Consider the following 17,853-nt stretch of genomic DNA (forward strand, 5'->3'; position numbering starts at 1 on the left):
AGAATTCTAAATACCACTGCCTCTTGTTTTATCTGCTACAGATTCTTTAGGTGTGCAAATGCTTCCAGTGATGACAGCTATGAAAGCAATGTGGGGCCTGTCTACACATCCAAAACAACCAAAATTTGCAAGAGCTGAAGAGATGATGCTGGTGTATATTGGCATAGCTTGGGATCTGGCCCACAATGTCTTCTGGTGTTGAACGGGGTTGTGGTGTTATTTGGCCTACATAGAAAGGGCCAAACTATGGCTATGTCTACTTTACAGACCTTACAGGGGCACAGCTGTGCCGCTGTAAGATCTCCTGTGTAGCCGTTCTATGCCGATGGGAGAGAGCTCTCCCGTCAGCATAATTAAACCATCTCCAACGAGTGGCGGTAGCTATGTTGGTGGGAGAGTGTCTCCAGCCGACATAGTGCTGTCCATACCGGCACTTATGTCGGTGAAATTTCTGTTTGTCATGGGGTGTTTTTTCCACACACCTAATCAACAAGAGTTTTACCAATAAAAGTGCTAGTGTAGACATAGGCTATGTTATATCCAATTTAAAAACCATGCTTTAGTCCTGATCTCTAAAGGCTCGACTACTCAGCTAACTGCATCTGGGTTAGGCTCAACTATGATTTGTTGCCAGGTATTAATGTGAGTTTAGTAAATATCGATCTATCTGTCCACACACAATGCTTCAAAGCCATGTCCAAATGTGCACAATGAGAATCTGACAGCTATCCAACACCAATTCAACACCTCCTGATGTAGGGATGAACTTGAACTGCAAAACTGTCTGGATTTCAATCCCTTGAAAATATGGGATATTCAGATCCTGAGTTTTGGTTTGGCCCATTATAAACAGAGGCCAGATGCAAAAAGTGAGGTTTGGATTTTGGACACAGGCGTCTATTTCTGGGAGGCTGGCTGCCAGTCCCAGAATCTTCACGTGGGAAGTGCAATGCTGGCAATTCTTAGTATTTCCAAAATGGCCACCCGCATGGCAGATGCCTCTGTTTTGTCTGGCTTTAGAAAGGCTTTGCCAGAGGGGATTGCACAGAGCACACAGCCATTGGTATCTCCCACCTTTATGGCCCATTGACATTCAAGACAGTGTGCCAATATATGGTTCCTCATTAACTGGTCTCCCAAATTGTGACATGACGAGACAAGTCTGTGCACTGGCAGAATGGAGCTACAATATCAGGTAAGGTTGACACTAAATGGCTGAACATCAAATGAATAAGGTTTAATTCAGCTTTTGCTGCAAGGAGCTTACTGTGATGTTACAGAAACTATCTTCTCCTGTGGGAGCTGCAGTCAGTCCCTGTGGACAATGGAAGTAGCATTACTTTATGAAGGCTGGATGCCAGTGTTAATACTGGTCCTTGGCACTTCTGTTCCATGTGGGCAAACCAAGGCTTGATGCTACTGGGCCGGATCCCGGACTGCATTACATGAGGGAAAGTTCACACTGACCTGTGGTGCAAAGTTGCTCTAACACCAGCTTACCTAGCCCATAGAGGATCTTGGGGTGGCACAGAGCTGCTATAGCACTTCCAGTGGTCACTGAAAGGCATGGCTGGGAAAAAAGTAGTGTGGTCAAGGAAATCTGTGCCATACAATCCTTGGTGACCTTTTAGGCTTCATTCCTTGCTAGCACAAAGCTGCCCTAGCTTCAGCCTGGAGACCAAACTGGTGCTGCATAGCCCTGGGATCACGGTGAGGCCAAAGGTGGCTTAAACCTTTAAACATTTAAGTGGGATTTATATGCTTCATATGTAGGGGAAAAACTTTTGTGATTAATATCATAGGTGCACCATCTTGGAATGCCCAAACAACAACTAGGAATCCATCTTGGCTGCCCTTCTCCCCCCTCATCAGGTGTAGTTTCCCACCCTTTCTACCACAAGGTGGGAAACCAAGCAAATCATGTGACCTGTGATCTGCCTAGTAACAGCAGGGCCTATAAAGGCCTGCACAGCAGAGGGAAGGGGCTGCCCTTCTGAATGGCAGAGTCTGGGGGTGCTGCTGCTGCTGGAAAGCACAGCAGACACCTCAGCTCTCTAGGTTGCCTCAGTGGAGTACGCTGAATACCGTGCTCATTCACCTGGTTGTGGGAGGGTAATTCTCACTTGCATACAGAGAATGTGTCACGAACTGCCACTCTTTCACTGAGGACAAACACACACCCATGACATCACAGGGGGCGTTCAAGCCAAGTCATCGCTAGAGCAGAGCTGTCATTGCCTGATCCTGAGGTCCACTCCTTACCTGTGGGTTCCACTTACCTGGATGGGATCCGGAGCTGTCCTGTTGTCGCAAGGGTCCTCAGAGCTGCAAGACATGGCAGTGGTCCACTGATCCTCATCCTGTTACCTAGGTCCCGTCCTAGGTGAAGGAGGAAACTTATCCTCAGTCACAGTCAGCATACTATCAGTTCTTTACTTACCTTTATTATCACCTGTGTGGGGATCCTTGATTTACCTGTGTTCCTATTAATTTGGTTTACCTCTGCTTTACCTTGTTTAGAACTGTTGATGGTTTAATAAACACCTTGGTTGTTTACACCCACAGATCCTTCTTGGTTTACCCTTTTTTTTAAGGGGCTAACAACAACCCCACAATGATAGATGCAGGTAGGGGGACATTACTCTAGACTGGTTCAACACATAGATAAAGTGGTCAGAAAACTGACTTTTTTCCTGCAGAAAATTACTTTTGACCCCTCAAAAATAAGTAAATAAACCAAGAACTTTCAGCGGAAGCCAAAAAAAATTTGACTGAAATCTTTCAATTGGGCAATGTTACCATGGTGCTTCATGGGTGTTGTAGTTCAGGTGCCTCATTCTCCTCTATGGGCTGGGTTCTCTGACCAGAATACATTTCCCATGATGCACTATGATCCACCACTGATCTAGCATGGGGGATCATAGGAGATGTAGTCTAGCTGGGAAGCCTGGCCCAAAAAAGGTGAATAAAGGCATGGGGTATCCAAACTACACCTCCCATAAAGTACCACAATGACATTTACCAATCAAAATTTTTATTTTTTTGGTTGAAAGTTTTCAGTTTTGAGATATTATTTTTTAAATAGTCTAAATTTTCCACAGAAATCAGGCATTTTTCTTTAAAAAAAAAAAAACCAACTCCCACAAACTTGCATCTCAAAATCCCAATTTTCTGTCAAAAAACAGTTTCAAAGAAAATTTTTAAACCAGCCCTCTTCATAGGTCCTGTGTGGGCCCTCTGTACAGGGATGAATTTTGCCCTGAGAGGAATACTCTAGAGATTCCAGGCCAGACTCTAATCACTTACAATGATATAAATCCAAGTTACTCCCCTGAATTCCATGTAATGTAGTGTAAAACCATTGTAATTAGAAGTAGAACCAGATCCTCTATTTTTCTCCCCACAGTGGCACAGGGATACTGTGTACAGTTCTATCTTTCCCTGCCCTTTGATTGAGTCCTGCTGTTTAATTAGCATGATCATTACATAGTTGTCATAAATTACGGGATCACCCTGACCATTATTAGCCAATCAGCATACAGGAATTTGAATAATTGCAATTCAGTTATTTCTAATAACTATGCAGTTATTTCTCTAAGTATTCAAATGTATCCACTCTGGCTGTAAAATTCCTCTGCCCTGATTGCTTGAAAATTTCGAGTACGGTAGCCAATTTGCCAGCAACAAAGAGGTCGCCTCAATTTCAAATGAACTGGAAAGGTACAACATTTTCACGAAAGGGAAGAAAAGCCCCAAAGCAAAGAAAATGTAGCTGTGAAACTACTGAAAAGGAAATAGCTATTTTTAAAAAAGTGTATATATAATTCCTTGTGGCCAAATTCAGATCTTGTAAGTGTAGGGACAACTCTATTCACCTGTGTATCCTTTACGTCTATAGCATTTGGGCTGTATTCCTGATGGAGGTACTCAGATATTCATGCTTTCTGTGATAGTTCTGTATATATCAGTTTTGTTATGCGTTTTTACTGTGCAAAAAGCCCTGTGGAGAATGATTTGGCTATTTAAGCCCAGGGTGTCACAGTCCTCATCAGGCTTCCCTTGTTGGATGCTCATCAGGTTGCTGTGTCCAGATCCCAGCACTGGGCCAGTGTGCTTTCAAACTTTACTGAGTTTGAGCCAAGTCCAGGCATTCCCTCTGTCTTTCTAGGCACATTCTCAGAGTGCATATTCTCCATCTAACACTCCCTTCTGAGATCTGAGACCTTGCCATCCAACTGCCTAGGCTCTGAGAATAGTGCCAGCTCCCCCAGACTCTCCAGCACAATCATTTCTAGAGCTCCAACCTTGATAGTTGACATGAACAGACATAGGGTATGTCTACACTACGGGATTAATCCGAATTTATATAATTCGAATTTGGAAAACAGGTTGTATAAATTCGATTGTATGCAACCACACTAAGCACATTAATTCGGTGGTGTGCGTCCATGTACCAGAGCTAGTGTCGATTTCCGGAGCGTTGCACTGTGGGTAGCTTTCCCATAGCTATCCCATAGTTCCCGCAGTCTCCTCCGCCCATTGGAATTCTGGGTTGAGATCGCAATGCCTGATGGGGCTAAAAACATTGTTGCGGGTGGTTCTGGGTATATCCTCCCCCCTCTCCAGGAAGCAACGGCAAACAACGGCGTTTCGCGCCTTTTTCCTGGGTGAACAGTGCAGACGCCATACCATGGCAAGCATGGAGCCCGCTCAGCTCAAGACAGCAGTCATGAACATTGTAAATACCTCGCGCCTTATCGTGCAGTTTATGCTGAACAAGAACCTGGAAAACCAGGCGGCGAGGAGCAGGCTACGGCAGCGCAGCGAGGAGAGTGATGAGGATATGGACATGGAATTCTATCGAACCGCGGTACCTGGTGCTTTGGAGATCATGCTGTTAATGGGGCAGGTTATAGCCGTGGAACGCCCATTCTGGGCCCGGGAAACAAGCACAGACTGGTGGGACCGCATAGTGTTGCAGGTGTGGGACGATTCCCAGTGGCTGCGAAACTTTCGCATGCGTAAGGGCACTTTCTTGGAACTTTGTGACTTGCTTTCCCCTGCCCTGGAGCGCCAGAATACGAAGATGAGAGCAGCCCTCACAGTTGAGAAGCGAGTGGCGATAGCCCTGTGGAAGCTTGCAACGCCAGACAGCTACCGGTCAGTCGGGAATCAATTTGGAGTGGGCAAATCTACTGTGGGGGCTGCTGTGATGCAAATAGCCAAAGCAATCACTGAGGTGCTGCTACGAAAGCTAGTGACTCTGGGAGATGTGCAGGTCATAGTGGATGGCTTTGCTGCAATGGGATTCCCTAACTGTGGTGGGGCGATACATGAAACCCACATCCCTATCTTGGCACCGGAGCACCAGGGTACCCAGTACATAAACCGCAAGAGGTACTTTTCAATGGTGCTGCAAGCACTTGTGGATCACAAGGGACGTTTCACCAACATCAACGCGGGCTGGCCGGGAAGGGTTCATGATGCTCGCGTCTTCAGGAACACTATTCTGTTTAAAGGGCTGCAGCAAGGGACTTACTTCCCGGACCAGAAAATAAGCGTTGGGGATGTTGAAATGCCAATAGTTATTCTTGGGGACCCAGCCTACCCCTTAATGCCATGGCTCATGAAGCCATACACAGGCAGCCTGGACAGGAGTCAGGAGCTGTTTAACTACAGGCTGAGCAAGTGCAGAATGGTGGTAGAATGTGCATTTGGCCGTTTAAAAGGTCGCTGGAGATCGCTATTGACTCGCTCTGACCTCAGCCAAAGAAATCTCCCCATTGTTATTTCTGCTTGCTGTGTGCTCCACAATCTATGTGAAAGTAAGGGGGAGACCTTTATGGCGGGGTGGGAGGCTGAGGCAAATCGCCTGGCTGCTGAGTACGCACAGCCAGACACCAGGGCGATTAGAAGAGCACACCAGGAAGCGCTGTGCATCAGAGAGGCTTTGAAAACCAGTTTCATGACTGGCCAGGCTACAGTGTGAAATTTCTGTTTGTTTCTCCTTCATGAAAACCCGCCCCCTTTATTGACTCATTCATTCTCTATAAGGAACCCACCCTCCCCGTTCTCCCAGCTTTCTTTCAAAGGAAATAAAGTCAATATCATTTAAAAATCATGTATTCTTTATTAACTGATTATAAACATAGGGAGAGAACCAACAAGGTAATCTGGGTGAGGTTTGGGAGGAGGATAGGAGGGAAGTAAAAGGCCACTGAAAAATTCAATGTAATGACAGCCTTTTGGTTGGGCTGTCCACTGGGGTGGAGTGGGAAGGTGCACGTAGCCTACCCCCCCGCGTTCTTACACGTCTGGGTGAGGAGGATATGAAACATGGTGAGGGGGGAGGGAGGTTATACAGGGGCTGTAGCGGCACTCTGTCATCCTGCTGCCGTTCCTGAAGCTCCACCAGACGCTGGAGCATGTCCGTTTGCTCACGCAGCAGCCCCAGCGTTGCAGCCTGCCACCTCTCATCTCGAGCGTCCCTCAGGACCTCGCGTTCACTGGCATCTTTCCTAAATTTAGTTACAGTGTCCTTCCACTCATTCAAATGAGCTCTTTGATTTCGGGTGCATTCCATTATTTCAGTGAACATGTCGTCTCTTGTCCTCTTTCTACGCTGCCTTATCTGAGATAGCCTTCGTGAGGGAGGAGGGAGGCTTGATAAATTTGCAGCTGCTGGAGGGAGGGTTGAGAAAAAGGAGAGAAGTTTTTAAAATGATACATTTTACAGAACAATGCTTATACTCTTTCTTGGTGAAAAACACTATTCACATTACATAGCACATGTGATTTCAGTACAAGGTCGCAATTTCCATCTTAATATTGAGTGCCTGTGGCTTTGGTGTTAGAGATCACAGACGCAGGTCCGGGCAATAGAATTCAGCTTGCATGCAGCCATGGTAAGCCATTGTTTTTCGGCTTCTGTGCCCTCCTTTCCCACATACCAAGCAAAGCCCGTTGACTGCTGCGGTTTTCCTGTTAACCTTCAGCAGCAGAAAACAAACTAACCCCCCCACATCCAATTTTCTGGGATGATCGCTTTATCCCTCCCCCCACCACGTGGCAGGTATCAGGGAAGATCCCTGCAGAAACCAAACTAACCCCCCCGCTTCCCCCTCCGGCCATTAATTCTCTGGGATGATCGCTGTACCCCTCCCCCCACCGCGTGGCTGGTATCAGGGAAGATCCCTGCTAGCCAAACGCGAAAAGCTCAGGGCCAATTACCCCTCCCCCCCGCGCTTGGCTAACTGCAAGGAAGGATTTCTTTTCAGCCACAGGCAAACAGCCCAGTAGGAACGGCCATCTCTGTCCCCTTAATTAAGTTCCCATATTTCAACCAGGTTACCATGAGCGATATCACTCTCCTGAGGATCACACAGCAAGATAAAGAACGGATGTTGCTTGAATGCCAGCAAACACCGGGACCATACGCTGCCAGGCTTTGTCAGGCAATGATACCAGATTACTTGCTGCAGGCATGGCGTGGTCAAGTGTCCTACCATGGAGGACGGAATAAGGCTGCACTGCCCAGAAACCTTGTGGCAAGGCTTTTGGAGTACCTCCAGGAGAGCTTCATGGAGATGTCCCTGGAGGATTTCCGCTCCATCCCCAGACACGTTAACAGACTTTTCCAGTAGCTGTACTGGCCGCGAATGCATCCCAAGTCCTCAGGGCAAAGTAATCATTAAAAATGCTTGCTTTTAAAACAAGTTTTATATTTTAAAAGGTAAACTCACCTGAGGTCCCTTCCATGGGGTCATGGTCTTGGATACTGGCTTGGGAGGGTTGGGAGGGTACTTCAGTCAGGCTGAGAAAAAGATCCTGGCTGTTGGGGAGAACGGAGTGCTGGGTGCTCTCTGCAAGCTCGTCCTCCTCCTCCTCTTCCCCGTCCGCAGAATCCTCAGGTGTAGCTGATGAGACTATCCCCGACCCGGAATCCACGGTCACAGGTGGGGTAGTGGTGGCAGCCCCCCCTAGAATTGCATGCAGCTCGGCGTAGAAGCGGCATGTCCGCGGCTCTGACCTGGAGCGACCGTTTGCCTCCTTTGTTTTTTGATAGGCTTGTCTGAGCTCCTTGACTTTCACCCGGCACTGATCTGAGTCCCTATTGTGGCCTCTCTCCATCATGCCCTTGGAGATTTTTTCAAAAGTTTTTGCATTTCGTCTTTTAGAACTAAGTTCTGCTAGCACTGAATCCTCTCCCCATATAGCGATCAGATCCAGTACCTCCCGTACGCTCCATGCTGGTGCTCTTTTTCGATTATCGGCCTGCATGGCTACCTGTGCTGATGAGCTATCTGTGGTCACCTGTGCTCTCCACGCTGGGCAAACAGGAAATGAAATTCAAATGTTCCTGGGGCTTTTCCTGCCTACCTGGCCAGTGCATCCGAGTTCAGATTGCTGTCCAGAGCGGTCACAATGGTGCACTGTGGGATAGCTCCCGGAGGCCAATACCATCGCATTGCGGCCACACTAACCCTAATTCGAAATACTAAAATCGATTTTGGCGCTACTCCGCTCGTCGGGGTGGAGTACAGAAATCGATTTAATGAGCCCTTTATTTCAAATTAAATTGCGTCGTTGTGTGGACGGGTGCAGGATTAATTCGAATTAACGCTGCTAAATCCGAATTAAAGTCGTAGTGTAGACCAGGCCATAGGCTTTGCAGGGGGTTTCTTAAAACAAGTACTAAGCAAAAGAGATATACAGATCCAAGTAAAGTCAGACGCAACTAAACACCATCCCCTGCTTCAGTTTCTTTATCAGTCTTGAGAATTCTTTGGGATTTGGGTCAGTGTCTAAGAAGTCCCAGCTCCTTCCTTTCCTGTACATGGTTTCTCCTCCAAATCACAGAGTCACTCTTGGACCTCTGCAGTCAACTTCCTCCCTCTCTAGTTGGTCTACCTGGCAAAAATGTTTTCCCCCAAAAGCCTGTGCATTTTTATTCCCCTCTCACTCAGCCTCTGGGGTTTTAAAGGCTGGCACTAATTATGTCCTTTGTTCTCTCTCCTGGGGAAATTCCATTCCTTCAAACTCTAGCCCTCTGCAGAGAAGTTGAAGAAAACTGGGTTTATCTAGGATGCAGTCTTCCTCTGTTCTGTCTTATCAAGATCTGTTCAGGTGCTAATATTCTTTAACAACCAACCTAGTCATAGACAGACATGTAGGTGCCATTCCCCTGTCCCTTAGCACAAGGAGCGTGAGGTAGAAGACACCCACAAGATATAAAGATGCAGACAGTTCATAAAATCAAAGTGGAATTCATAAGTTGTAAATACGCAGTTTTCCCAGATTGTCAAAAAGGACAAGAAACTTTAAATTAGATGTGATGGTAAAAGTACAAATGCAATTTATTTTTCAATAAACGGATATTACATGACTATATGGGGGATTGTTTCTTTATTGATTAAATGAAAAACATTCTCTCTCTCAGAAACAAACTGTCCAGGTTATTGCATTGCCCTAGGGGATCATCCCATTTTTTTGTATTTTGGATTCTAATTCCATCCAAACAGTGCTATTGTTAAGGCAAAAGCATCCACATGTGCATTTTTATTCATGTATCTTTATTTCTAGGCAGTAATAAAAAAGAGACCCAGTTTGTTCCAAAGAATATCACACAGTGCTTAGGTCTGTGCAAAATTGATTGCTTGGCCATTAGAAATGGGACCACCCTGGGACAGGCACCAGGTGCTGCCAGTTCCAGAACTATTCCCCATCCAGGAACAACTCACATAAACAAGTATGTAGTCCAAACTGTATTTCCCCTATTCCCAAGGGTAGCTCATGAATGCTACCTTTGAGTCTGGCCTCTGTCAGAGATGACTGATGTGCCTGCTTTTGCTTCCCAGAGAGATATTTACAAAAAGCACTTATTGATTCGACCTTCTTAGGATAGGTTAGGGGAATATACTCTTTAGCACACGCCCCTTCCATAAATGCAATAAAAAGGCCATTAATTCACAAAAAACTTTGTTACTGCAAAAATTCTTTAGCAAACTTTGGAATGTAGACTTTGAAGAACTGAGCCTTGCTCTTTGCACCATACAAGCCCTCTGAATTAATGACCCTCCCTGACAAAGGAGCACAAATATTTGCAAGTAACTTAAAAATAAAATACTTGTTTATTCCAGAGTAGCAGAAGAGAAAATACTGGACTCTTTCAGTGGATGCTGTGCTGTTAAATGCTATGGTATCTGCAGGAAAGGGTAGTCACTGCTATAACAAATTTGCATTTGTTTGCAACATGGAATTTTCAATTACTGCTCAGTAGTGTGAAAAAACGCAAGTCAGTGACCATTAATAAGACGTTCTGCTAATTGATCTGTATAAGCATTTGTATTGAGCACAGTGCATCATTGCTTCCGCAGTATTGTCATGAATGAACTTTGACAAAGGGAGGGCAACCAATGAGAATGCATGCAGCATATTAAAAATGCTGCAAGATAGTCCACAGTGAATTTGTTGGGCAGATTCCAGAAAATGTGGAGTTTGGTTTGGCATGCAGTGCTAGGAATGCAATTTATTCTACCCCAACAAGTAAGCAGCCTCTCCTATCCAACAGCTTCTGAATTAAAAAGTCAGATCAAACTAGGGTGACCAGATAGCAAGTGTGAAAAATCAGGACAGGGGGTAGGGAGGTAATAGGAGCCCATATATAAAAAAGCCCCAAATATCGGGACTGTCCCTATAAAATTGGGACATCTGGTCACCCTAGATCAAACTCCTCAATATTTCTGTATTCCAATGTCATTTTTAGTCTGAGACAGGCACAGTGGGGAAGCAGTAATTATAGCAACTCAGACCACTTATTCAGTTTGATCTACAGCAGATACAGTTGTTTTAAATTTCCTTTTAGTTCTGTTTATAATTGCCCAGGTTCCATTTAATGTTACAGAATGGAAATCCTTAACATTTATTTGCATTTTCAATTTGTTGTTAGTAAAGAGAAAAGCTTTATAAAATAGTTAAGATTGAAAGCATGTATTACTAGAACACAGTTATCAGGTCCATCTAGTCCACTATCCTGTCTCCAACATTGGTGGGCACTAGATGCTTCAGAGGAAGATATGAGAAACCCCACAGTAGGCAGATATGGGGTAGTCTGCCCCCAGTGAAGGTCTCATCCTAATCCCTAATAGTTAGAGATTAGTTTAAAACCTGAAATGTGTTTTTGTCTCTCTTCCAATCCCATTCTTGTTAGCATTAGCTCTTTTAACTCTGGATATTCTTGTTACCCATAACTGCCCAATCCCTCTTTGAATCTTGCCAATATCTTAACCCAAACCACATCCTGTGGCAATGAGTTCCACAGTAACTGTGGTGTCTATCTACAACCCACACAATGTATTACCATTTTCATATAATAATTCTTCTATCTCAAAAATAAAAAGAACTCAAAAGTGTGAATCTGGAAAGGAACAGTGAAGGTATATGGCTACTTCAGCTATGCCATTATGTTGCCTTCTCATCATCCCATACAAGTTATATCTTCTCACCTAACCTAAACCCTTTTATTGTGTTCTGGAATAAAAAGATATATTTTGGGGTTATCACAAGGCACAACCCTCACCACTGGACTGGGTCCTCCTCCTGGTTGCTGTGGGTATTAGCTCAAGGACAACGCCCCACATCCATAGTTTGCATGCCATCGCTCTGTCTCCACCAGCAGTCTCTCCAGGAACCGCTGCACACTCTTCATGACCCAGACCTTCAGCCATGTCACTGTCTGTTTCTCCCCCTTCTGGGGGTCAGTACATTGCAGTCCATTTGCCCAGTCACTTCCCTCAGTGGCTAAGAGGGGAGGACCTGGGCCCGTCCACTACTCCAGGTCCCAACCCAGAGACCCTCTAGGGGCAGCCTCCTGCTCCATTCCTCCTAACTGTTCAGCACATTTCCCTGGGCCACTTCCCCACAAGCCCAACACCTCCTTCACCCTTACTTCAGAGCCTCTGCTCCCTTAATTCCTGCCAGCAACTGCTCTGTCCATGGTGCTAGCACCTCTTTTACCAGCTAGGAAGCCAGTTCTTACCCCTGAAGCCCCAGGCCACAACTGCCTGGCTCGGCCCCCGCAGCTCCTTTTTTTTACAAGAGCCCTGCTAAGTCTGGAATGGTCCCTGCAACCCCTCTCTGATTGGTTGAAGCCCGTGCAGCCACTTTAGGCTGCTCAGAGGACTCACCTCCACTGCTCCCTCCTGGGTTTAACTCCTTCCATGCCGGGGGAGAAGGGTACACACCCCATCACAGGGCTATATACAGAAGCAACAATATGCTATTTATTTAATTAGAACTACAAATTTCAACCCTTATTGAGTCCAAGGGTGCATTAGTAAATGTCAGAGCTGCTAGTGGTTTCTGCTAGTGAAGTACACTGACTGGATGGCAAAAGGAAAAGCATTATCATCTGTGGGTTTACCGAATGTGTTGAATTTATGGACCCACATCTGCAGAGCTGACCAAGTGAGAAAGGGCACTGTTGCATGGAAGGTGCCATTATGGGAATCAGGGATCACAAAGCACCACAATGCTCTGGCCATACTCCCTTTTCAGTCATGTCCTCTATGCGGGCCACAGAGAGAAAGCGAGTGACATAGGAGCCACTCCAGCAGCTCCCGGCCATCTGAGAATGCTGCTATGTAGGAGACATCACCTGAGGGCTGGATCTGTTGGGTTTAGGGCCACTAAAAAAGAGGATTAATGTCTTTATGGGATGTATTAGGGGTCTTCTACCTCAGCATTGTTTTTCAAGATCCACAATATTTGGAACTTCTTGGTGTATTCTAAAGCCACAGAGATTTTTCCTTTCAGAGGTACCTTTGTGAGTCAAGGCTGTAACAGGGTCAGTCATCACCCATGCACTCTCTCATGCCAGAGGTCACTCTGCAGTACCCTGCCTGTTTCCTCCCTGTTCAGGGTCCCTTACACAGATTCCAAACACTTTTTCAGTGGTCAAAGTACCTCTCCTTAGGGCTTGGGTTTATTCATAGAAGATAAACTCAAAATACAACATAGGCCCAAAGTAAAGCCCAACCAACAACATTTCTCTTCCTCCTTTTAAACCTCCCTGCCTTGGGCCTTTCCTTCTTTGGCGGGCCACTCTGAGGCCCTACATAACTGGAGTCAAAGTCCTGACTCTCTGCTAGAACCTATTCGCTCCTATCAGTCGCTGATTCCCGAGCATCCCCCTTCTTCTTCTTCTTGGGCTTTGTGGCATAGCAGACTCACTTCAAGATACAGTCTGTGACTATATGCACGGCGCCTATGGGTGCGGGCTCTGGGGTGAGCCGGGGATGATGGGTTCGGGGTGTGGGAGGGGGCTGTGGGCTGGGACAGGAGGTTGGGGTGCAGGGGGGTGAAGGCTCTGGGCTGGGGGTGCGGGTTCTGGGATGGGGCTGGGGATGAGGGGTTTGGGGTGAAGGGGGGGGCAACGGGGGTGGGGGGGGGGCGGGGGGGGGGGAGGGGGGGGGGGGCTCGAGGGTGGGGCTCAGGGTTATTACCTCAAAATTTACAACAAATGCCAACCAAAATAGACTATTTCTGAGAAGACCTTTTCCCATAGAGAAAAGCATACAAATCAGAGAGATATTGTAAGCAGCAATTATTGAATTAGCTGCTGGATTTTTTTCTCTAGTTTTATACTATAGGAATTTTATTCCCAGTTTATCTAGACATTTCTGACCATGGATGGCGCTGCAATGTATTATAGATGTGTGCAAGTACACACTTTTAGATTAGGCTGAAAAAATCAGATTGGTGTATTAAGTAAGTGACGTTCCTTTCCTTATTCCCCACCCTTCTCTAAACAGTGGTGCTATTTTATAGCAATAGAAACCCATTCAGATTTTTGCAGCTGACTCAGAGCTACAGACCTCTACTCATTTAAGAGAAAGGTGGGGGAAAAGGTAATTTCTAAAGTGAAACTAAAGTAGCTACAAAACAAAATATTTCCAAGACATTTAATTTCATGTCAGTGCAGGTGAACTTTTATTATTTTTTTTAATCCAGTACAACATCAAACCTGAGTACTGCAGTTCTTTTAATATACTGAAAGTTTTTTGCAATTAACAAATTTTATAAGAACAGCCATGCTTGGTCAAAACAATGGTCCCTCAGACCCAATATCCTGTCTCTGGCAGTGGCCAGTGCCAAGTGCTTCTAGCAGTTGGAGGGTTAGAGACATCTGGAAATATAAAAATCTTATTGCCACTTTAGTGAAAAATAGATGATTCCAATTTTTTTGTATAGAAGAAAAAATGTATTTTGATATATTCTGCTCTATTTCATTTTATAGATTATATTTGAGAAACAGGAATAATAATTTGCAGAGACCATGAGGTTTATCTTTATTGGCTTAATTTCTCTCTGCATGCTGATGAATGCATTAACAGGTAAGTTAACTTTTATATTTATCCTTTATTTTTTTCCATCAGCCTTAAATATTTTAATCTAGATCTGTTGACTTGCATTTGATTTCAAATGTTATTAATACACCAGTCACATTTGCCTTCATTATTAATAAACAGTATTCAAATTGTATCATGGAGTGACTGGAAATAGAGAATTCTTTATTTAGCTGTTTCAAACACAGAAGTTTAGCTGTCAGTATTAATGCATTGCAGAGCTGGTCAGCTTCTGGGCTACACAGCACCTCTTTGTACACTGAAAACCCTTCCATCTGAGACCTACTACTGATTATTTCTTATTTATTTACAGATGCCCGGCCAGTACAGGATGAAGACGGTAATGATTTTCAGACTCTCCCCCTCCCCCATTCCTAAAAATTGGAAGAGCCACTCGTAACTGGCGGGCCCAATCCAAAGTGCATTATAGTCAGTGGGGAGACTCCCATTGACTCAGTGGGCTCTGCATCAACCCCTGATATAAATGTTTTCATCTGTTGCTGATAGAGTATGAAATAAGAAGTAAATAAATAAATACATAAAGTGCTGCTAGGCAATTTATTAAAAATATAAACTTTTTTTTGCATATTACAAAGAGAGAGGATGTGTTAGTAAAGTTAAAATAAAAATAGCAAAACTGATAGCTAAGGCATGTCCTTAGATGATCAAACTGTGTGTTTTACAGTGCTATCATAAGTTAAGAAACACCAGACTTTTAAATATATTGGACTTGCAGGAACCTCAGGATGCATGTCTACTTATTGGCGAGAAATCCCAACTTCCAGGACAAAAAGCTTAAAATCTATATATGAGCAGCAAGCCAATTTAAAAAAAAATAGGAACACATCCTCAGCTGGTAAATATCAGTGGAGCTATGCAGATTTACATCAGCTGAGGATCTGATCCATAGTATGCAATGTTTGCCTTTACTTTAAAAAAAGTCATCCTAACAACATTTCAATTGCCTTATTGATAGGTTATGGTGCTTTGGATGGTAGCTAGTTATTTCTGAGGACAGCACGGGGAAATTGTGTCAACCATATATTTGCTTAAATTCTTATTGAGAGCAAAGAGCAGCAATGCTAGACAATTTTTCTAGCACTGCTAGAAAAATGCTGAACACAAACACTATATGGCTTCATTGAGATGTGTATTGGCATGACAGCGAAGACTGTCTTGGATCTGCTGATATCCAGTAACGTAACATTCCACTGGAAACAGCAGTGCCTATCAAAACATGAACCTAGGTGGACAATGGGGGGTGGGGTGGGAGGGTGGCATGGAAAGAATTTGACTATGTTAATTGAAAACAAACACTTTTTTTAACTCCATGCAACAAGCCTCATTGGCTTGCTTTAATTACACCTCACAACTCAATTTTTTGGATACTTTTTTTCTGTGCTTTAACAAATATGTGCAGAACACAGAAATAATTTTTGATGCAACATCACAATTAAATAACCACACATCTTTTCTCAGTGTGTATTTTACAATATAAAATCCTAGCCGGGGTAATATTTTACAGCAAATGTGGGTTTGTTTCACATTGTGCCAAGGAGCAGACTGCAGCATGAACCTGGAGATCAGCTAATACAAGCAGTGGTCTTCATCCAGCAAAGCACTGATACACACATTTAACTTTACCTTTGTAAGTACTTCTTCAGCTAAATTCCACATATGCTGAAGTGATTTGTTGGATCAAGGCCCGAGGGTGCTCAGAACCTGGCAGCATCAGGCCCTGAGCTCATTGAATTGGCAACTCAAGTCCAGATTATTTTTTACATCCTCTTTAAAAACAAAGCCAAAACCTGGCTGTCTGCCAAGTTGGAAGTGTTTGCACCTGCTGGACACTTCCTACTTGGATCTCTTTTTCCATCTCTTTAGCCTTTGTTTCTACTATCTACAGAGAAGAGACATAATTCTGAGGCTTCAGACTTCCGCAAGGCACCTTAGACCCCGATGCTGATATTTGAAGCCTTCCCCCTACGCCCCGTCCCCCTCCCAGCAGAGCCCTATTGATGCAAGAGTCAACCTGCATGGATCCACTTGCATGATCAGCTCTCAGAGTGGATCTGCTGCTACTCCCACTGTGTGTGAGAAGTCTCAGGATGTGGCCTGTACCAGAGGCCAGAAGCTGTAGCCAACTAAATGTTAATAATGTTATCATGGAAAAGTATAGAAGAGTTCTCTGCTCTTCAGTTTAAGGAGAAATGGTTCCAGTTTGGGATCCTCTTAGCTGATAGCAAGAATCAAACTTGGCTGGCATCCCAGCAGGACGGACAGGGCACTGCTGAAAAGTATTCCACAAAAATCATTTGCAGTGTTTATAGGAGAAGCCATCTTTATTTGCAGAATAATTAATTCAAGGTGGGAAGGTCTTGGAAGGCCTTGCTGTATAAAGCCATACGATCCCATCAATTTTCATGCAAAGCTCCCATTGATTTCATTTCTCTATAAAATGTCCTAATATTCAGTACAGAATTTTCAGTTACACCCTACTCAATTTGGAGCTAGGTTAATAATAGCAGTGCTTTACTTTACAATCACTAAGTGGGTAAGCACCTCAACACCCCTGTAAAATAGTTCACAAGGATTATACCTTTAACGATGTATTCCTTTCCTGTCCCAGGCAGAGGAAAAGTGGTTGAGGGGGATGGCAAAGGTGACTTAAAGCCACCTTTGGCTGACGTAATTTTGGATTAGGCCTAGTCCCCAACCAGCCCACAGCACAAAGTAGAGCAGCCCCAGTTCTAAATTGTGCCAACTTCTAACAGCCCTCTGTGGGCCATTATATCAGACCACACTGTACTTTGACCATGCCTTCTTTCACCCGCTCCCTGCTCTACTTATCTCCCATGCACCAGAGGCAAAGGAGTGGGTAGTGTAGGGTTTTCACATTCACTGTCTGCCAGGCCATAGCCCTAGAGAGAATCAAGGCCTGAGTGAGGGTGAGTGACCTGCTTCATAGTGAGACCTAGGACTAGAACCCAGGCATCTAGGCTCCTGGTCATGCTCTCACCAACACATTTCATGTTATGTTAATCTCATTCTGCAATTTTTATTGTAGACCCATATGAGGAACCTGCAGCCCTGCCATATTGGCCTTTCTGGTCCAGTGATTTTTGGTCGTATGTGGAGTATTTCCAGACCCTGGGAGCATACAACAGAATCAACGAAATGGCCAGAACCCTGTTTGCTCAATATCCTTTTGGAAATAACCTTGGTTATGATGTTCCCTATCATGAGCACTAATGATTTTGCTCATTTTGCTAAAGCTAGTGCTGAGACCTTTAAAGGAATTTACTGCTGCCAGTAAACATGCCTGAATTGCCCATTCAGTCTATGTTGTTTCAATGTTTTTAAACATTAAACATATTGTATAGCGTTTCCATGTTTGTAAAACGGCAGATAATTAGTCCGGCTTTTCCTTTCAATACCGTGTATTCTT

At 44.6% G+C, this 17,853-nt stretch overlaps 1 protein-coding gene across 1 annotated transcript; it reads left to right on the forward strand.

The window, feature by feature from the left end:
* Window positions 1-14,335: 14,335 nt before the first annotated feature.
* OTOS (otospiralin) lies at window positions 14,336-17,853 on the forward strand. The gene is made up of 3 exons (XM_034782101.1): window positions 14,336-14,393; window positions 14,719-14,745; window positions 17,473-17,853. The coding sequence occupies exons 1-3, from the start codon at window positions 14,336-14,338 to the stop codon at window positions 17,655-17,657; spliced, it is 270 nt and encodes an 89-aa protein (XP_034637992.1). The 3' UTR covers window positions 17,658-17,853.

Source organism: Trachemys scripta, chromosome 9, assembly GCF_013100865.1.
Source record: "Trachemys scripta elegans isolate TJP31775 chromosome 9, CAS_Tse_1.0, whole genome shotgun sequence".
Lineage (NCBI taxonomy): Eukaryota > Metazoa > Chordata > Testudines > Emydidae > Trachemys > Trachemys scripta.

What these genes read in the sequence shown, in the direction of transcription:
- OTOS (XM_034782101.1), top strand. Translation starts at nt 14,336, where the DNA reads ATGAGGTTTATCTTTATTGGCTTAATTTCTCTCTGCATGCTGATGAAT. An exon ending in GCTGATGAATGCATTAACAG is followed by an intron (nt 14,394 to 14,718) that starts GTAAGTTAACTT and finishes ATTTATTTACAG; the next exon opens with ATGCCCGGCCAGTACAGGAT. An exon ending in GCCAGTACAGGATGAAGACG is followed by an intron (nt 14,746 to 17,472) that starts GTAATGATTTTC and finishes TTTTTATTGTAG; the next exon opens with ACCCATATGAGGAACCTGCA.